The sequence below is a fragment of the Bicyclus anynana genome, chromosome 21, assembly GCF_947172395.1.
Source record: "Bicyclus anynana chromosome 21, ilBicAnyn1.1, whole genome shotgun sequence".
In the NCBI taxonomy this organism is placed as follows: domain Eukaryota; kingdom Metazoa; phylum Arthropoda; class Insecta; order Lepidoptera; family Nymphalidae; genus Bicyclus; species Bicyclus anynana.
The window spans coordinates 1,687,324-1,708,791 of record NC_069103.1 but is presented as its reverse complement, the minus strand read 5'-3'; the positions used below and the strand labels follow the sequence as shown (position 1 = coordinate 1,708,791).

Sequence of the window (21,468 nt, the reverse complement as noted above, 5' to 3'; positions counted from 1 at the left end):
TATAAGTATAACTGAATAGGACATCCGATTCGAAAGAAACAAAACACGTTTCTTTCGAATTTCAAAAATTTAAAAAATTCAAAAAAAGTAAAAAAGACCAAACACGTATCTACAATCTCATGCTTATACGTTCCGTGAAAAACAATCACTAGCGCGACACCAAACAATGCAGCGCCATCTGTTGAGTGTCGAGCTAAACGTACGTCGTAAGTCATTTACAGGACGAGAGAACCCCTCGACCCCCGACTAAGTTGCTACAATCGCTAGACAAACCAGCTGACACAGCCATAACCTTTAACCCGACTCATAGGCAAGAAATGCCTCAACCCATAAAGAAACTGTAAGAAACTACCGGAGACCAAGATCCCCCTCGCCTTACCCGGCTCACTCGGGAGGAGAAGACCCACGCTAATGGTTAATTTTTAGGCTATAGATACGTACCCAAGTGTAAAACGGGATCAGTGGCGAAGGATAGAATTTTGACAAAGGTAAGCCGTTCTAAAGAAAAAGAAATTCATATCGCTTGATATAATCTCCAATTCTCATACATTCATACATATTCATCACAATAATTGTAATTATTTCTCAATTTATATGTGAAAACTTCGCTGGCTTAATGACAACAACTATATATGTTTAATTTTAAGTAATATGTAAAGCTGTTTGTTTTCCTTTAATAAATAAAAAAAAAATAATAATAATAATGAATAGTATGTATGGATGAATTTTTATAAGGTAAAACGGCGGGAATCGACCTGTATAGACTCTTCGCCGATGAACGGGATATACATAAGTACCTATACATTTTCTCCGTTCAAAAGCGTGCCTCTTCCTGACACTGCGGTTCCGCGTGGTTCTCGTTCCCGTAGGAATACGGGAATAATAGCCTATAGCATTCCTCGATAAATGGACTATCTAACACTGAAAGAATTTTTCAATTCGGACCAGTAGTTCCTGAGATTAGCGCGTTCAAGCAAACAAACAAACTCTTCAGCTTTATAATATTAGTATAGATTTAATATGAGTCAACTACCTCATTTGTTTGTATTTCGTTTAAAGTTATACATGTTACGAAAAGCATGTGCTTAGAGCGAAAGCCTGTGATTTTAAAACTCAGGGTCTTTAACTTTGACAACTATATTTTCGTCATCAACCCATATTCGGCTCACTGCTGAGCTCGAGTCTCCTCTCAGAATGAGAGGGGTTAGGCCAATAGTCCACCACGCTGGCCCAATGCGGATTGGCAGACTTCACACACGCAGAGAATTAAGATAATTCTCTGGTATGCAGGTTTCCTCACGATGTTTTCCTTCACCGATTGAGACACGTGATATTTAGTTTCTTAAAATGCACACAACTGAAAAGTTGGAGGTGCATGCCCATGCATGCTATGTTTTCTGTAATTATACTAGATATTGTATACTAGAGATAGGGCTAGCGCATCATAACTGAGGCGGACAAATGTGCATAATTGTCTTAATTTAACTTCTTAATACGAAAGTTATTTAAACAAATAATACCTGAATATTGTTTACAATGACGAACTGTATGTTCAGGAAGTATAAAAACTATATATACATAAATATATGATGGAATTAATCACAAAATTGTGCTCAGTCGAGTAGCCTAATTCGGATCACTTTTTGCGGTACTTTTTTACGATTAAGCGTAACATGTCTATAATATAAAATATCGTTGATCCTTCAGGGTACCTATAAACCACCAAAATTCCATAGTTGTACAAAACTTTTATTTAAGCTTATAAAACAAACAATAGATTTTACTCCTTAACTTTATTATATCTATAAAATATCTGTTGTTGACCATGATTAATAAGTAGAAGTCATTGACTTAATACATTATCATACTCTTATTTGCTCACAAACATACAAACAAAGAAAATCATTGTGTATTGACTATAAATTTGACGCTTACATTTTTCTTCTTTCCATTTAACGACAACTCTCTGACGTCATGAAATGTACAGCGCCTTTAGTGTTTAAAATTAGTCACAGAATAAATAATGATACAGAATGAATCTATACAAGCAGCACAAAGCCACAAAAACCCACAAAAAAAAACAAACGTCACACTTGACATCTGCATATATACAAACTTATTCATAATTAAAATAAAAGGAAATATAAAATTATATCTTCAGACTTATTTTATTTTTATAATAAGTTTAGGTTAGGTTAGTTACTAGTAATTTAAATATTATATAATACATATAGAACTAAATACAATAATATTGTAAATACATATGTAAAAGCGTACTTGAAATATATTTTCATAATTTGTATTACAAGATTTAACACTAACAACAATTACGTAAATTGATATCATAACAGACTAATAATATAAAGAACTCCATCTTATTTTTTTTAGTTTTTGTGCACAGTTTTTAAAACTTTTAAAAATAAGACGCCATTTGAATAATATTGAAAATTACTGACGCGACGCATCGTGTCGCACTGACTCGAGAATGTATTCTTTTTTTGAATTTGTATTTGTCTGTTTTGTCATGGCTGCATCCCTGCCGTATTCCGTCCGCTCTATCTGCCTATTATTCTTTAATCTGTGGAATTAGTATGGAATATCTTGCCAATCCTAAGGTCGCAACTTGGATAGTATCCAGTCGACATACGCAGGCACCCTGGTGTAGACACCTGGCCAGCCGAGCATGCCACAAGGTGAGGGTCCAAAAGACACCACGCCCAACACCGTCCAGCCGCGACCCCCGAACTGACCCATCAGTGGACCTCCCGAGTCCCCCCCACACGAGTCCTTGTTATTCCTCCCACCAGCACAAATTTGATTCTCATTAATTTCTTTAAAGCTCATTGTGTAAATCTGACTGCATATTGAATTTTTCATAACTGGCACCAACACTTGCATCTTTACATCCGACATTCGACCTGGAAATAATAATTATAATAATAAATCTTTCAAAAAAATTCAAAATTCATTTATTTCAAGTAGGCTCAGTTTACAAGCACTTTTGATACGTCGGTTGACTATTTGTAAAGATTCTACCACCGGTTCGGAAGGCAGGTTCTGCTGAGAAGAAACCGGCAAGAAACTCAACAGTTGCTCTTTTGAAGTCATACAGTATTATAATTTACAATTGATAACAATTAAATTACAATTTCTTATAGTTTTATTTCTTGTGTGAAGGTGGAAGCTGATCCAATGGCCTCCAAGCACCTTTGTCGTTAAGGAACTCATCAATAGTGTAGTAACCTCGACTAATTAAATGTTTTTTTAACACATTGCTTAAAGTTGTGCATTGGCAAGTCCATCACAGTCTTGGGGATCTTGTTATAGAAGAGTACACCCAAACCCACAAAAGATTTTTTAACTCTTTGGAGATCTTATCTTTACTATATTACTGTACAGGAGGCAGTGTCTTCCCATTTTCAATGTTCCAGTAGGTTGATAAACAGTTTACAATTTAAGTTATAAAAACAAAAAGAAAATAGGTCTTTAGTTGCATATCAGAGCAATGCCATAAGCAGACTTATTCACTATCTTTGACGTATGCTAGTTGACATATTATACGAAATTGAGATTCTATCTAAAAATGTCATCCGGCGCTTACTGGTGGATATCATAGTGTGGGTAAATGACATTTGTCAACGGATTTGATGTTTATTTTAATTAATAGAATAGGCCTGGATGTAAGTAAGGTTAAGTTAAGCACATTCGGTCGGTAGTTTTAGTATCCAAAGTAGATTGGTGTAAAAAAAAGTTAAATATATTTATTGCAAGCAATTTAACGGCCCCTGTAGCGCAGTGGAATTACTAGACGGAGGTCCTGGGTTCGATCCCTGGCTGGGCCTATTGAGGTTTTCTTAATTGATCCAGGTCTGGCTGGTGTGCAGCTTCGGCCATGGCTAATACCACCCTACCGGCAAAGACGTACCGCCAATCGACTTAGAGTACCTAAACGGTTAGCCCGCTTCCATTATAGATTACATCATCACTAACCATCAGGTGAGATTGTAGTCAAAGGCTAACTTGTAAAGAGTATAAAAAGCAGGCGCAATAAGTCATACCGGTTTCAGTTTTCCCCCATCCAGCTACCACCAGGTCGTATCCCTCGAACGTGTCTTCCTTAAGTAAAGGATCAACGGGCAGGCAGATCGGCTTCACAAAATCTAGACAGTGAATAAAATTAGATACAGGCAATGTTCAGCAAAAAAATAATAAGTTTATAATGGTTTATATAACCTCTTTTCTTTTTAAGAAATTAAATATCACGTGTCTCTAACGGTGAAGGTAAAACATCGTGAGGAAACCTGCACACCAGAGAATTTTTCTTAATTCTCTGCGTGTGGTGGACTAAGGTCTAACCCCTCTGATACTGAGAGGAGACTCGAGCTCAGCAGTGAGCCGAATATGGATTGATAATGATGATGATGATATAACCTCTGCCTTCGATTCGGAGGGGGTAGGTGAGTAATTCGTCCGCGTGTAATTTTTTGTTGTTCTTTGTTTTTACAAATCCCTCGGAAACCATGGATTTTTTTCGGGATAAAATTCCGGCCTATGTGTTAATCCATGCTATAATATATCTCAATACCAAATTTCAGCTAATTCGGTTCAGTAGTCGAGGCGTGAAAGAGTAACAAACATTCATATCATCAAAATTATAAGGTTTCGCAAATCTCGGGAAACCATGGATGTCGGGATAAAAAACCTATGTGTTATACCATTTTCTATTCCAAATTTCAGCCAAATCGCTTCAATAGAAGCGGCGTTAAAGAGTAACAAACATCCAAACAAACTTTCGCGTTTATAATTTTAGTAGAATCATAAAGAGGTACAGTTTGCAGCATTGCAGTTTGAGGGGGTAATCTCTGGATTTTAAAAATCCTTCCACCAATAGAAAGCCTCGTTCTTTGTGAGTTTAATAGGCTATATTATATTCACGTATTCCTACGGAAACAGCAACTACGCGGGCGAAACTGCTCGCGTCTTCTAGTCCTAAATAAATTCAACATACCATTAAAAAGCACATCGTGGGCCAGCCTCAACAAGGCGATGTCGTTTGGCTGATTGGCGTTTGAGACGTTGTACCCCTCGTGGACAATGACCTCCTCCACAGAAACGTCGACAGGGGGAATGTTGCAGTCAATAAATCCAGAAGCATCGGTGACACAATCAGTAGGGCTTGATATCTTCCATTCGCCTAAACGGACACTGCTCCTAAAAAATGTTCATATGCATTTTTATTTTTTATCTCTTATTTATTTATCCTTTTATTTGATTTTTTTAACAATGTTGATAAAATACAAAACACTATTAAAAAACCCTCCCTCTGCGGGACATTTGAGTACCAAGCAACCGGTGGTCAGGGCTCCAGAGTGAGGAACCTCACAATACACGCCGTCCCAAGAATCACTGCCTTTTGTATCCGAGCCTATCCAGTAGTTCAGCTAAAGCTTAAGTTGTTGGTCTAAGCTTTTTGCTATGTAAGACCATTGACTGAAACAACTATCGGAACAATATTTGTTGACTCAACATTCCACAACGCGGTAATCGCGTGAGCAAGGTCCAAGTATTTTGATACTTTTGCCTTTTCAGCTTTAACCAGATCGTCATGTGGAACAGTAACATCAACAATTATTGCACGACGCCCTAACCGATCGACTAGCACTATATCAGGTCTATTAATAATCGTTGGTCCCAGTAGAGCAATGCACTGCTATTTTCAAGATTATTACCTACTGCTATGCTACGAGTATGAGCCCGTGATTCCCAGACCTTCGTCATTTTGTAAAAGCTGAAAGTTTGTCAGCTCATGCTCCTACCATAAATAAGTATGGTAGCCTATTATGGAGTTTTTAGTGAAGTGGCTTTGGGAGGTAGCAGGTTTTACGGATCCAGACCCTTAACCGTCTAAATATAAGGTAAGTAAGACACATAACATATCTATACTAATATTATAAAGCTGAAGAGTTTGTTTGTTTGATTGAACGCGCTAATCTCAGGAACTACTGGTCCGATTGGAAAAATTCTTTCAGTGTTAGATAGCCCATTTATTGAGGAAGGCTATAGGCTATTTATTATCCCCGTACTCCTACTGGAACGGGAACCACGCGAGTGAAACCGCGCATCGTCAGCTAGTAATGGTATAAAATCGTTGGGCTGATAATGATGATGATGGTAGCTGTTGAATCAACTTACACCCGCCACATGCGCACGCAGTGTGCCGCCGTCAGCACGTAGCGGGACGAGATGAGAGCGCCGCCGCAGTAGAAACCGTTCCCTCGCACTGTGGGTAGGTAAATAATCTTTTTAAGAGCGCGCAGCGCGTCGGTACCATATGGATAAAATTCGAAGCGCAAACGAGACGCCGAATCATGACTCACGTGAGTGGAAAGCACGGAGCGATTGACGCGCGACGCAAGTTTTATGAGCGCCTAAACCATTTTTACCTAATTGCAAGTAAATTAAACAATATAACGAAAATCAAAATGGCCATGTTCAAGATATATACCTAATTTTCTATACAAAACAAAAATTTAAGAAAATAAGTTTGCTTTTCTTGAGATTGAAAGCAAAATGTGAGCAAAACATGTATTTTTTAAAAAAATAAACTGTCGAGTAAAGTTTTACAAATTGTGTATTTTGTATAGTCATAACGAAGCTAACACTTTGATATATCGTTTACCCAAATATCAGGCTCTTAACTTTTCCAGAATCTGAGATCCAGAACCATTTGTAACCACCAAATAACATATTGCACACTTTTAATGGAACCGACTTCAAAAACGTATTTCAGATATTTTGATTTTAACACAAAATTACTTAAAAGCGACTTTCATAAAAAATAAATGGGACCAATCTGGAACTTACTTTTTAAAACACTATACTTAATATTATAAAGCTGAAGAGTTTGTTTGTTTGAACGCGCTAATCTCAGGAACCACTGGTCCGATTTGAAAAATTATTTCAGTTATATCATTACTCTACAACGTGCAATTGCAAAGACTTTGCAATTGCACGTTGTAGAGTCAACATCTCCTGAGGATGCTCCGGTTTCGGGGTGAAACGTACGTATGTACGTACGTAGAGAGTATTTTGTCGGACCTGGGTGACGTTGTCGCATGGGTTCGTCGAATTTTCGCGGATGATAAAATAAATAAATCATTATACAATCATGATGAACTTCCGCAGAGAAACGCCTGCTTCTATCCAATTATTTCAGTGTTAGATTTCATTTATCGAGAAATAATATAGGCTATATACTATTCTCGTATCCTTACGGAAACGGGAACCACGAGGGTGAAACCACGCGGCGGCATTGAAAGAGTTTTTCAAATCGGAGCAGTAGTTCCTGAGGTTAGCACCTTCAAGCTATGGTTTATAGCTGTGGTGCTTCTGCTTACGCTGGGCACTCCGCAGCAGCACCATCCACGGGTGGTCATCGATTGCAGTCGCCTGGCCGTTCACGATCCTGTTGTCATACTGCACCCCGCACTCGTCTGCGCGAGGCAGGAGAGACAGAGTCGCTGCTAGATCACTTTCCGGTTTGTAGCTGGCCAGCTCTGGTGGACAGCATATCTGAAAGCAATAATTAATAATAATAATCGTTTATTCTCTATAAAACCGTAACATAATAGGTAAAAATAGCTTAACACTATAAATAATGGATGAGTAACAGGTATCTAAACTAAGAAATAATTTGTATTATAGACACCTGTGCTCTTCCCTGCTTAGATGTAACAATCTTATGTCACGTACAAAACATAGCAGCGTGTGTGTGTGTGTGTGTGTGTGTGTTTGGGTGCGTGTGTCTGCTTATATGCTATAAATAAGAAAAATAAACAAATATTATTGAAATATAAATTTTATTTTATTAATCCAACCCTCATTGGAATCATCATCATGGTCATTATCAACCCATATTCAGCTCACTGCTGAGCTCGAGTCTCCTCTCAGAATGAAAGGGGTTAGGCTAATAGTCCACCACGCTGGCCAAATGCGGATTGGCAGACTTCATACATTCAGTGAATTATGAAAATTCTCTGGTATGCAGGTTTCCTTCACCGTTTGAGACATTTAATTGAGATATTTAATTTCTTAAAATGCACACAATTGAAAAGTTGAAGAAGTTGAAGGCATGCCCCGGACCGGATTCGAACCCTCCGGGATCGGAGGTAGAGGTCATATCCACTGGGCTATCACGGCACGGAACCGCATTGGAGTAGCGTGGTAGTTTTAACCACCACATCGTCATTATCAAGCTATATTCGGGGCTCCTGAGCTCGAGTCTCCTATCAAAATGAGAGGGGTTAGGCCAATAGTCCACCACGCTGACCCAATGCGAATTGGCAGACTTCACACACACTAAGGATATAGAAAATTCTCTGGTATGCACCTGCATACCATTTCCTCCTTCACCGTTTGAGACACGTGATATTTCTTTTTTAAGACATTAGACACGGGCATAAGTTAGTTATTTCTGCATATCGTCTCCAAAGAGTAAAAAAATCTTTTGTAGGTTTGGGTGTACTCTTCTATAACAAGATCTCCAAGACTGTGATGGACCTGCCAATGCATAGCTTTAAGCGATGTGTTAAAAACATTTACTTAGTCGAGGGTACTACAACATTGATGAGTTCCTTAAAGATAAAAGCGCTTAGAGGCCATTGGATCAGCTTCCACCTTCACACAAAAATTAAAACTATAAGAAATTGTACTGTATGATTTTTTAAATAGAGCAACTGTTGAGTTTCTTGCCAGTTTCTTCTCAGCAGAACCTGCCTTCCGAACCGGTGGTAGAATCTTTACAAATAGTCAACTGACGTGTCAAAAGTGCTCGTAAACTGAGCCTACTTGAAATAAATGATTTTTGATTTTGACTGTACGGCATTTGTGCCATTCGTTTTGTACACATATGCAGATACTTTACACGTAAACGCCAATTTTCCAGCGCAGGAGTCGAAAGATAAGAGTCGCAAGACTTACTCTTCACTCGCGTACTCACCTGTACCGCTCAGAAATGAGGGCATAGTGCTCAGAGTTATCTATATTCTATATTAATATTATAAAGCTGAAGAGTTTGTTTGATTGAACGCGCTAATCTCAGGAACTACTGGTCCGATTTGAAAAATTCTTTCAGTGTTAGATAGCCCATTTTTCGAGGACGGCTATAGGCTATATATTATCCCTGTATTCATACATGAACGGGAACCACGCGGGTGAAACCGCGCGGCATCAGCTAGTTTTTTGATATAGTAACAGCCTTCTAAGCGTTATTCATATTGGTTCATTTCACATGTAATTTTTGTTCAAGAGCTTGTAGTCTAGTGTATGAATAAGATAATAACCATCGGTTGCTGGCGGTCATTGAACCCACAATGAAGCTGTAACGCGAGCCACTGCATTCGCCAGGAGCGTCCGTTCGCGAACGTCCAGTACAGCGCCTCACACTCCTCGAACGACGAACATTTTGCTCCGTTGCTGCATTCTGAATTGAGTCAAAGAATACCATAGATTAATCAATATTTTTTTTTTATTCTTTACAAGTTAGCCCTTGACTACAATCTCACCTGATAGTAAGTGATAATGCAGTCTAAGATGGAAGCGAGCTAACTTGTTAGGAGGAGGATGAAAATCCACACCCCTTTCGGTTTCTACACGGCATCGTACCGGAACGCTAAATCGCTTGGCGGTACGTCTTTGCCGGTAGGGTGGTAACTAGCCACGGCCGAAGCCTCCCACCAGCCAGAACTGGACAAATTAAGAAAATCTCAATCTGCCCAGCCGGGGATCGAACTCAGGACCTCCGTCTTGTAAATCCACCGCGCATACCACTGCGCCACGGAGGCCGTCAAAAAATACATATGTAGCGTACGGAACATGACGGTGTCGTACCCGTCACGGATACGAAATTCAAAAACGAATACGTTCTCTTGTCAGTACGATATGAACCGTCGTATCAGTAATTTTTAATAGTAATCAAGAAAAATGGCGTCATACGTTTTTAAATATTTTAAAAACTGTTCTTAAAAAGTAAAGAAATAAGATTCGAGTTTTTTTTTATTGGTTATTATATTAATTACAAATTGGAAAAAGTTTGTTTATGCAGATATCAAGGAGACGCGTGACTTTTGTTTTTTTTTTTGTGGCACCGGCTTCAGCACACAGTTTGTTAAGACTCTCTCTGGTTACTCTGTGAAGAATACATAAAACAAACACATGCTGGAAGTCGTCAGAAACAGCTCCGATTTTGATGTTCTTTTTTGTTCAGTTTCTTTTTTGATATTACGCATAGTTACGCATAGTTTAACATTACAATTCCCATTAATTGTCAATCATCTTCTATTTTCCTACTCTTAGAGTAGAAATTGTTTTTTCAAAATGTAGGACCATTATAGGAGTATACCCTTTTCTAATAAAACAATTATTATTAAAATCGGACAGCTCAATAAAATAGGTCGAAGAAATGTGCTTTATTGATTCCACTATAATGAAACAATAAAAAACATCATTTCTTGCCCGTTTGGACCTATGGGATACAGCTGTGTGGCTGTACCAAAAAGAGCAATATCCAAATTATACAAAGAGATCGATTCTGAACTGTACTGAGAACAACTGATGAGATTAAAGCATAAAATTGAGAGAAAACGGCCGAAATTAACCAACAGAAGGGGTGTTGTTTTTCACCATGATAACCTAACTAACCTAAAAAAAAACCTACCTAACCTAACACATCTTTAGACATTCGGCAAAAATTACGAGAATTTGGCTGGGAGGTGTTGATACATCCGTTATATAGTCCTGACCTTGCACCTTCAGATTTTCACCTGTTTTGGTCTCTGCAGAATTCCTTAGGCAATGACAGGTTAACATTACGAGAGGACTGCCATAACCACTTGTTCGCAGTTTTTGATCAGAAGCAACAAAATTTGTATTTGTATAACTACAATACTGGATGGACTACAATATTGATGGCAAAAAGTTACCCAAAAAAATTATACTTATCATCATCATCAACCCATATTGGGCTCACTGCTGGCCACGAGTCTCCTCTCAGAATGAGAGGGGTTAGGCCAATAGCCCACCACGCTGGCCCAATGCGGATTGGCAGACTTCACGCAGAGAATTAAGAAAATTCTCTGGTATGCAGGTTTCCTCACGATGTTTTTCCTTCACCGTTTGAGACACGTGATATTTAATTTCTTAAATGCATACAACTGAAAACTTGGAGATGCATGCCACGGACCGGATTCGAACCCACACCCTCCGGGATCGGAGGCAGAGGTAATATCCACTAGTCTATTAAGGCTTCGCTATTTACATATTTATAGTCAAATGTAAATAAACTTTGTGAAAAAACTTTATAATTTTTGTATAAAATGCAAAGAAACTTTTACCCCAACCTAATCACAAAATTGTGCATGTGCGCGCTCATTGGAGTAGCTAAATTTGGATCAATTTTTTCAATGATTTTATAGGCACGTAACATGTCTAATAGTATAAAATCGTTGGGACTTTATGTATTTTTATATCTATATTTACGGCGACAGCAAACCGCAAATAAAACCGGGCGCGTCGAATCTTAACGGGATCTGCGCGCTACTGCTACTAATATTCTAAAATGGACAATAATACATTAATTCTGATTCTGATTCTCAAGAACACGTGATAAACTTACCTCGCTCAGCATGAGTTGGCAGCACACTTGTGAGACATAGAAACACAACACTCAAGCAAAAAATATTCATTATTTTTACAATGAAGTTGGCGCACCAGGTCAACGTACGAAGACGATATAATTTGCACTCGGAAATGGATATGATCTGAGTTTTATTTAACGTTATCAAACAAAAACAACGTATACGTTGATTTAGATTTATTCGCCTTCGGGGGAGACTAAAAATTCGAATGCCGGATCAAGATATAATGGGTTGTCGAAAAAAATACTCGACTCGCTTCGGGTTTCGCCTAATTAGTGCTCTATTTTTGCATTTTGCTGTTTTTTTGCGCTCCTATATGTTTTTTATTATTTTATTAATATCTAACGTCGAAATTTAGTACATTAAACCACAGTATCTTTACTCTGATTAAACACAGTATGTGTGTGAGACGAATGGCACAAATTCAATTGTTATTATCAATGTGATAAACCGAGTCCGGTTTAAAAACCCGCAGGAAAAATGATAGCAAAATTCTGTACCGTGCTAACCGTACCTACTCCCTACTAGTACTGTGGTATTTAATAATTATGTGCATATAAATAAAATTGGAGTGTCCGTCTGTGATTTCAAATTATCTGTTTCATCAAGTGCTGATAATGTAATTTACACGAAACCAAATACAAATGTTTTTTTTTCAAATTTGTATGTCTGTCTGGGCTAATATCTGAATTAGTTTTAATCGTTAAAGCGATTTTCACAGGAATACATGTATATTACCCCTAAAAATCTATAGTTCCCACGGTACTTCTAAAATACTGAATTTCACGCGAACGAAGTCGGCACGTACTTACTAGTTTCCAAATATATTAATAATAATAAAAACGAAAAGCTCTTGACGTACTAAGATGAAATTTGGCATGTAGGTAGTTTATAATTAGTAGATGTCCGCTGAGTTCGGATTTTGCGACAGGGCCGGATTAAGGAGGATGGACTTCATCCTCCTTAATCGTCTGCTAGTACCTATAATAAAGTTCACAGGTCTTTTGTTTTGAACCGTCTAGCACTAATGATATTCCGACTCAAATAAACAACAACGGACTTCTTTAAAATATTTTTAACCGACTTCCAAAAGGAGGAGGTTCTACGTTCGGCTGTATGTATGTTTTTTTATGTATGTCCAGCGATAATCCCGTCATTTATCAACCGATTTTGAAAATTCTTTTTTTTATGAACTAGCTGACCCACAGTTATGACCGCGTCGTATTTTTTTTTTTTTATACTTACTACCTACATATTAAGTACATATTTTCCTTATAATAATAAATAAATGTGGGTATGGGGATTGTTTAAGGTAAATAGCGAAAATTCCTTATCTTTGAAGAATATTGTAGACTGTAATTCCCAAACAAAATATTTGTAAATTACAATAAATGGCCCAAGCAGTGCCGGATTTACCCTAAAGCCAAGTTGGTCCGGGCCCAGAGCGGCCAGATTTTAGGGGTGACAGTATAGAGGGAATAAATTTCACCAATTGCGTATTTGTCAATTTTTGTTATTTTTTACCGGCAATGTGTATCGGGTATTTTATACAATGGTTAGGCAATGTATAAAATAGGTATTATGAATATGCAATTGATTCGTGGGCATGATTTGTATAGTTATTAGGATAAGTTAGCTTAAGTTCCTTATTGTATTCTTTCTTTATATAATAATTTATTTATTGATTGTGCATTATATAAGTACATTACTTAGGACTTAGGTAATCTAAATATTGCCTAGGGATTGTATAAATTAATTACCTACTTCTCCACCGGCAATGTATAAAATAACAAACAAATATCTACCTCAACACAAGATTTTTCACTTTTTCGGAGTAATCTAATTAAATTACTACAACAGATTAACATAGCAAATATTTTTTCAAGATTCAAGTATTTAATAATGACTACACCAACAGACTTGTTTTCGTTTCTCTGCAGAAGTTGCCTCCTCCCCATTTCGCTTCACTCTGCCTCGTAGACTTGCTTTATTTAGAACATCCTTCACAAGCTTCTGGCTTTGCGCTTTGCAAAAATACTCTTAGGGTATGGCTGGTGAGAGGCTTTGGCTGTAGCTAGTTACCACCTTACTGGCAAAGACGTACCACCGCCAAGCGATTTAGCTTTCCGGTACGATGCCGCGTAGAAACCGTAAGGGGTGTGGATTTTCACCCCCCTCCTAACAAGTTAGCCCGCTTCCATCTAAGACTACATCATCACTTATCATCAGGTGAGATTGTAATCTAACTTATAAAGAATTTAAAAAAAAATTACGCAATATACTCATTACACGCTGCGTGCATTTATTTTATTTCATTCGTTTTGCGTGTCACCCTCTTGTTGTGCTCGTCATACATACATTACCGGCTAAGCATCAAGTATTAAAAATGCCTAAAAATACATAAAATCAATAATATTTCATACATTGCCTACGCGTTTTATGTATTTTATACATTGCCTAGGCAAGGCATTATAAAGAATCCAGGATTACACACATAGCCGGTAACAAATATACTAAGTCCCCATTTGCACGAGATTTCGTGCGTTCAAACAAAATTACGGATATCTTTGTTATTTGTGCGTTCGCTTAACAAAAAATGTCACATTGAACCTAAAATTGTGCGATTTCCTATTTGATTGCGTTAATTCATTATTGATTATTTTTGAAATTTTCGAACCTTATTTATTTTACAAATATCCAAACAATATTGTGAAGAGATACTACAAAAAAATTGTCGTGAACACTTTAGACTCTACTTTACAAACGTACAAACATACAGAATTCAAAAATGCACCCTTACAAAAACTTATAGGAGGAACTCATGAAGTTTATCCCAACAACTAATTCCATCAGATTCCCTATTATTCAGATCAAGGGGAGCAAGATGGAAAGTAAAACAAAACATTTGTAAACTGCATCGTGTGATACATTAAATAAAAGTACTCTCAAATATATATTTTTTTTGTAATTTTGAAATAAATAGTTTTCAATATGAATGGAATAAAAGTTACAACTTCTTAAGAATTTTATTTAAACTGAAATTTATTATATGAAGATAAGTTGCTATAGAAGTAATAGGTATACATAAAATCTTTCGAAGTCAATGCAGCATAGTTTTGTTTCATAACGGAACACTGTTCATTCGTAAGTCAGCCCGGAGGGACAGCAAACCTGGAAATTAAGAACCAATAAGTCACAGGAATCTTACTTGTATGTACTTACAATACAATACTGTTTGTCTTCTTAATCATGATGCAATGCAGGGTAAATATCTCGTATCATCATCATCATCATCATCATCATTATCATCATTAACAGCCGATGGACGTCCACTGCTGGACATAAGCCCCTTGCATGGACTTCCAAACAAAATGGTCTAGAACCGCGAGTAGCCAGCGGCTCCTTGCAACCCGCTTGATGTCCTCGGTCCAACTAGTGGAGAGTTGACCAACACTGCGCTTTACGGTGCGGGGTCGCCATTCCAGCACCTTGGGACCCCACCGTCCATCGGCTCTTCGAACCATGTGGCCTATGTGTACTTCGAATATATACTTTTAAAACTTAGACCCACTATGCTTCTCCATTGAGAATATATTGCAGGAAATAGTAATCTGGGACGAATATGACATCGCTCGATCTCGTGTTGGCGCGACTTGTTTCCGTAAACAGTAGGGAGTTAGAGAGGGAGGGAGGTTGAGTATTCTCGGCGTTCGAGCCCTCCATATTTTGGTACCACACACATCATTTTTGTTGGATTTAATTTAATCATTAGTTTAATATCTTTAAATTATTAGTTTACTATATTTTTAAAATTTCTTTCTTTTGTTTTAGGTATATGTTGTCTTTTGTGTATTATGTGTGTGTGTCCAAATAAAATGATTTTCTTTCTTTCTTTCTTTCATATTTCTTGTCTTTGCGGGTTACTTGGGATAGGGGGGAGAATAGCTTGAGCAGTGAAAGGTGAATTTTGGCATGTCGAAAGGGATCCTTTAAACCTGCATCCGAAGTCCCAAGCCTCTGGGACTGCTGAAGGTATTTTCTGCCATTAAGGGTCTTATTTTGGTTACAGTTTGATTTGTTAATTGAGTTGTCCTGACAAATATTGGTTTTCTTATTTTTGTAATCCACTTCTGAGTTGCTAAAAATATCTACACCAATTTTTTGGAAGTATTTTTGTCTGTAATGAAATTCAAAAACACTAATATCTATACTAATAGGTAATGTGAAGAAGAAAAGTTTGTGGTGTTGTTTAATCTACTGAAACAGATATACAATTATCACCGCGGCTACATTTATATACACATACCGGATATTGATGAGTAGGTAATTGAGTCAAGTTAACTGGTTAAAAACTCCTAAGCTACCCGGACACAGAACTAGACACCTGCAGGCTAATTCACTGTCTGACGTATGCTAGTTGACATATACACATGTCATCCGGTGCCTATCGGTGGATATCATAAAGTAGGTAGATGACATTTCTCAATTGATTTGATGTTTATTTTAGTAGGTTGATAATAAAGAGCATATTAGTGAATAGGCCGGCTGGCTGATGAGTGAAATGGGCTGTGTCTCAGACTCAGGCCAATTATTGTATAGGACCTGCCTCGCTAGATGTTACTTTTCTGTCAAAGTATATGATCAACGATCTAATGCGATTATAAAAACTGTCTCTATATAATCGGTGTTAAATAATTGTAATCGTGTTCATCGGTTAAAGAGCTCCGTAAAATACCTTTTTGTGTAATAGAATTGTGTAAAAATTGGACAAAAACTTCTAGTTTAGTACAAGATATATACCAAATCTATAGCTCTATAAGCTAAGCTCGTTTTCCTCAGAAAATGACAGACAATTTTGTTCGTGACTATGAGTGCGATACAGGTCCTTCTATAATTGGTCTGAGGTCTCAGACCACGTAAATATCTTATAGTGGTAGTTAAAGAAATATTTCCAAAAACCCGTCAACACGCATTCGAGCAGCGTGGTGGATCTAACCTCCATATCCCCTCTCCAAATAAGGAGATAGATCTGACCATGTAATGGGTCGTTAATGATGAATGAATAACTAGAACAAGATAATAACCATCGGTTCCTGGTTATCATTGACCCCACAATGCACTCGCGCCAGAAACTTTAACCGCCAGAAGTGGTTGTGACCCCACCTCGAATACAGTGCCTCACACTCGTCGTACACCAAACATCTTCGACCGTTGTGACATTCTGAAATAATGAAACAATTGAGAACATCATTAATCTATGCTATGAGATCTGTATGTATGTTACCGGCAATGTGTATAATCCGGCATTCTTTAAAATGCCTAGGCAATGTATATAATACCTAAAACGAGAAAGAGGTGAATCGCCGAATCCAGCTAGTTGGGTAGCGTTCGGAAAACTCAGCGACATCTTTTCGTCCGAAATTCCTCAGTACTTGAAAACGAAAGTCTTCGAGCAGTGCGTAATGCCAGTGATGACCTACGGATCTGAGGCTGACTATGGGCCTTACTAGAAGGCTCAGAGTCACTCAGCGGACGATGGAGCGAGCCATGCTTGGAGTTTTTCTGCGTGATCGAATCAGGAATGAGGAGACCCGCAGACGAACCAAAGTCACTGACATAGCTCAGCCGGCTGATGTTGGGGTCCCAAGGTACTGGAAAACGCAGTGTTGGTCACCACCCACTAGGTGGACCGAGGATATCAAGCGAGTTGCAGGGAGCCGCTGGATGCTGGCGGCTCGAGACCGTTGTGCTTGGAGGTCATGCAAGAGGCCTATGTTCAGCAGTGGACGTCTATCGGCTGATAAGGTAAGGTAGACAATGACATATTATTGATTGATTTTACATATTGCCAAGATATTATATACAATACCTGATGCTTAACCGGTAATGTATGTATAACGAAAGCACACAAGGATGTGCGGGTGGGCAGGTAGGCAAGGCAATTTATAGATTACCTAGGTAATGTATTTAGTGAACAATCATATTCATAATATTTTATACATTGTCAGAACGCCCTAGGTATTTTATACATTGCCTAGGCATTGTGTACAATACCTGAACTATACACTTACCCAGGCCCCGCCAAGTAAGTTGAACCAAAATGTTAAAGGCGTGCTCCGTGGTTGTCCAGTACATTAAATGTGTCAAATTATCAAATAATTGAAAATTTTGATTGTAATCGCTTCGACGTGTTGCTGTTACTTGAATGTATACGTCGCTAAGGCCTAGTTCGGACTCCTACTAGAAAGCCACGTCATTTGTGGGTATCATAGGCTATATTTTATCCCCGTTTTCACACGGGAACAGAAACTACGCGGGTGAAACCACGGATCGTCACCTAGTCTAAACTAACATAATAAACAGGTAAGATTTGATTTTTTGTTTGTTACGATTTAACTTAAAAACGACTTTATGGGTTTTATAAATTGTTTCACCACTAGAAAGCAACTTCTTAAACGAGTAATATGGGCTATATTTCATCTCTATAACACATATGTATATATTCAAGGTGACTAGAAACTGCAGGTTGTAATCGCAAGGCGTTTGCTAGTACATCATAACGGGAACTACGCGTTACTGTTAGTGTTTTATATAATGTAATGATTGGAGGAAAAAACAATAATTCTGATACTAAAGGATACGTAATAAACTTACCTCCGTCAGCATGAGTTGGCATCACACCTGTGAGACATAGAAACAGAGCAATCAAGCAAAAAATATTCATTATTTTTACAATAAAATGAGCACAAGAATCACACCCGATCGGTACGCAACGATTATTTATATTATATTCGCAACTGATGATATGAACTGAGTTTTAGTTAACGTTATCAAACAAAGAGAACGAGTTGATTGAGGTTTTATTCGCCTACGCGGGAAATTCCGGATACGAATTCGAATTCGAAGTCGAAAAGATTTAATGGGTTGTTGTAATCCCGGATAGAGATTTAATGGGTTGTCGTTATCCCGAATAAAGATTTAATGGGTTGTCGAAAAATCTTCAAGAGAGCAAATAGGCTAGTTCAGTGATTCACAGAGTGGGGTATGCCATTCGACGGCAGGGGGTTCGCGACAAGATTTACGTATTGGTGGCTTGATAACTGATACAGAGTCAGAATTAAGGTTAAAATTGTCCAAAATTACTCCTAACATTGAATCCATTTGCGACAAGAAACAAATTAATAGTACAAAGACATTTCTTTTGGTAGGTACTTTATGTGTTACTTTTTTTTTAAATAAATACCTACCTTATTTTCTTCAACGGCAAAATTATTTTTTTTCTTAGGGGAGAGGGGTCATTAGTTAGTGAGGGATTCGCTGTCACTTGTAAATTGACAGGGGTTCGTGGAGCCGAAAGTTTGAGAAACCCTGAGCTAGTAATAATAAACCATGTACTATATGTTAATATACTATGTATAATTACCAATAAAAAATACTCCATCTTGCTTCTTTAGTTTTTTTAAACAGTTTTTAAAATATTTAAAAACATAAGACCACTTCGTGTCGTACTGACTCGAGAATGTATTACTTTTTGAATTTCGTATTTGGAGCGGCTACGACCTCCATCTGTATATTGTGGATTATTGTGTCTACAATATTATTCAATCTGGTGGTTTTCAATTCAAATTAAAAAAAAAAAACAAACTGCAGAAGTTACAAAACTAAAAAGAATGCAGAGTAGAGTAAATGAAAAGCTAAATAAATTTTTCGGGGTTTTCCGCTCGTCTATTGGGCCTCCCAAATAATTATGATAAGGCATGCTACGACACAGACTGTGTGTGTGTTCAAATACGTCGTTGTGTGTTACGTTCAGGTAAGGAACAAAATATAGTGAATGCCTTACTCGTAGGTGGCAGTTTTCATATGTGCTTAACAAATTAGTGGACATTGATTAGGTAATTAATAATTATGCATTAAAAAAAAATAACATTAGTTATGTAAACTGAAATTTATTATAGCTTATCATAAGTGCTTAAGTATAGAGGTATTAGGTATTATAAGTAGACGTCAATGCAGCATAGTCTTCATTCATATGGAACACTGCTCAGATGTAGGCCAGCCCGGGGGGACAGCAAACCTAGAAATTAAAAACCAATGAGTCACAGGAATCTCCAATTCAGTAATAACTGTTTTTTTATTATCTTCCTCGTTGTATGTACTTAATTCTACTATCTAATGGAACAGGGGCGTAGCGACCGTCTGTATCAGCCGTATCAATGACACAAGGCTACTTACTTGTAAAATTAAAAAATAGTAAAGGACATGTCCTAAAATGGGCCTTTATTATTTTTAATTTATAAGCAGGTCGATAGTATTTTCTACTGAAAGAAGATACAAATAACTGTTGAGGAAATAATTTTCAGAATTTTCGGAACCCGCATTAATTAGATATGTAGTTTCGCACCCTTGTCTACAAATTAAACATACCTAGGCAAAAAGTGTCCAAAACAGCCAATAAAAATAAAAAATAAAAAAACTAAAAATATAAAACACCTGGAATGGAATTAATATCCGGTGTAGGCTGTGAATGTCATGTAATATTGTCAAATGTCAATAAGACACAAGGTAATAAGAAACATTAAATCGTAGACAGAGAAGCATTAAACAAAAAAAACCATAAATTGTTTAAAACCGTCAAAAACGAATGCTACCTGTAAATGCTACTACGCGAAGATCACTGACAATCTGTCAGGGTGTGAGTTACAGGCATGTTGCCGTGATAAAAATTCTTAATGAATGTTGTAAGCTAATGAAAAAAAAATATATTTTATTTAATTAATTTAAAAAAATGCATGTTCCAAAATAATTCACAGTCATATTTATTCATTCTTTACCCCCCAAGTAATTTTGATACAGGGCCCCTCCATGGCACGCTACGTCACTGGAATGGAGAGTAAGATGACAAACGTATTGCTTCACGATCATGTGAAAATTCGAAAATTGTCAGTGTGCGGCCACCCTAAATATCTCGTTTAAGAGAGACATAAGTACAAGACGCTACTAATAATAAATAAATAAGTAAGTAATATTATAAAGACGAAAGATTTGTATTTTTATATGTAACACATAAACTCAAAACTACTGGACCGATTTGAAAAATTCTTTCACCAGCAGATAGCCACATTATCAAGGAATGTCATAGGCTATATTTTATCCCCGTATTCCCACGGGAATAGAAACTACGCGGCTGAAACTGCGAGGTTCTGCTACTGGATTCTATGATACCTTCACTTTCATCCCCGTGTGTCCGCAGTGCATCCTCTGCAGCAGCGCCACCTCATCCTTGGTGAGTGGAGTGTGCGCCAGCTGAGAGTACAGCCCTGTGCACTGCTCGAACTCAATGCATATAGAGTTGTTGTTGCATTGGTCTGAAACGAGACAATACACCATCAGTCATCATTATTACCAGCCAATAACGCCATTAATATCCGGGCGCTCAGAGATTACCGCGGTCGTGATCGAATGGGACAAACATATTTAATTACTATTGCCTCGTATTTTGTCTCATTAATACAACAAACAGTTGGCATAACACAGAAACAGCGAAGTTCAACAGCCATGTACGCCAGTTCGAAGTTACATTGCCCATTCGATCACCACCGGTCAGAAAAGCAATCTCTGAACAGCCGGACGTTATATCCAAAATTCCTCAGTACCTGAAGACGAAAGTTTTAGAACTGTGCGCGTGAGTGATGACTTACAGATCCGAGACTTGGTCGCTAACTGTGGACCCTCATAAGAAGGTCCTCAAAGTCACTCAGCGAGCGATGGGGCG

General features: G+C 37.7%; 2 protein-coding genes across 2 annotated transcripts; both read right to left on the bottom strand.

The window, feature by feature from the left end:
- Nucleotides 1-1,728: 1,728 nt before the first annotated feature.
- LOC112047964 (CLIP domain-containing serine protease HP8) lies at nt 1,729-12,207 on the bottom strand. Its single transcript, XM_024085285.2, has 7 exons — nt 11,672-12,207; nt 9,342-9,481; nt 7,398-7,572; nt 6,193-6,280; nt 5,009-5,211; nt 4,059-4,160; nt 1,729-2,918 (listed from the first exon to the last, which is right to left on the bottom strand). The coding sequence occupies exons 1-7, from the start codon at nt 11,739-11,741 to the stop codon at nt 2,611-2,613; spliced, it is 1,086 nt and encodes a 361-aa protein (XP_023941053.1). The 5' UTR covers nt 11,742-12,207; the 3' UTR covers nt 1,729-2,610.
- Nucleotides 12,208-14,707: 2,500 nt separating this feature from the next.
- On the bottom strand, nt 14,708-18,506 carry LOC112047977 (CLIP domain-containing serine protease HP8-like). Its single transcript, XM_052888131.1, has 3 exons — nt 18,348-18,506; nt 16,778-16,914; nt 14,708-14,864 (listed from the first exon to the last, which is right to left on the bottom strand). The coding sequence occupies exons 1-3, from the start codon at nt 18,415-18,417 to the stop codon at nt 14,832-14,834; spliced, it is 240 nt and encodes a 79-aa protein (XP_052744091.1). The 5' UTR covers nt 18,418-18,506; the 3' UTR covers nt 14,708-14,831.
- Between the last annotated feature and the right edge of the window lie 2,962 nt (nt 18,507-21,468).

What these genes read in the sequence shown, in the direction of transcription:
- LOC112047964 (XM_024085285.2), bottom strand. Translation starts at nt 11,741, where the DNA reads ATGAATATTTTTTGCTTGAGTGTTGTGTTTCTATGTCTCACAAGTGTG. An exon ending in GCCAACTCATGCTGAGCGAG is followed by an intron (nt 9,482 to 11,671) that starts GTAAGTTTATCA and finishes GACTCAATTCAG; the next exon opens with AATGCAGCAACGGAGCAAAA. An exon ending in GCTGCTGCGGAGTGCCCAGC is followed by an intron (nt 6,281 to 7,397) that starts GTAAGCAGAAGC and finishes ACCTACCCACAG; the next exon opens with TGCGAGGGAACGGTTTCTAC.
- LOC112047977 (XM_052888131.1), bottom strand. Translation starts at nt 18,417, where the DNA reads ATGAATATTTTTTGCTTGATTGCTCTGTTTCTATGTCTCACAGGTGTG. An exon ending in GCCAACTCATGCTGACGGAG is followed by an intron (nt 16,915 to 18,347) that starts GTAAGTTTATTA and finishes TCATTATTTCAG; the next exon opens with AATGTCACAACGGTCGAAGA. An exon ending in ATGATAACCAGGAACCGATG is followed by an intron (nt 14,865 to 16,777) that starts GTTATTATCTTG and finishes CTTAATTTCCAG; the next exon opens with GTTTGCTGTCCCTCCGGGCT.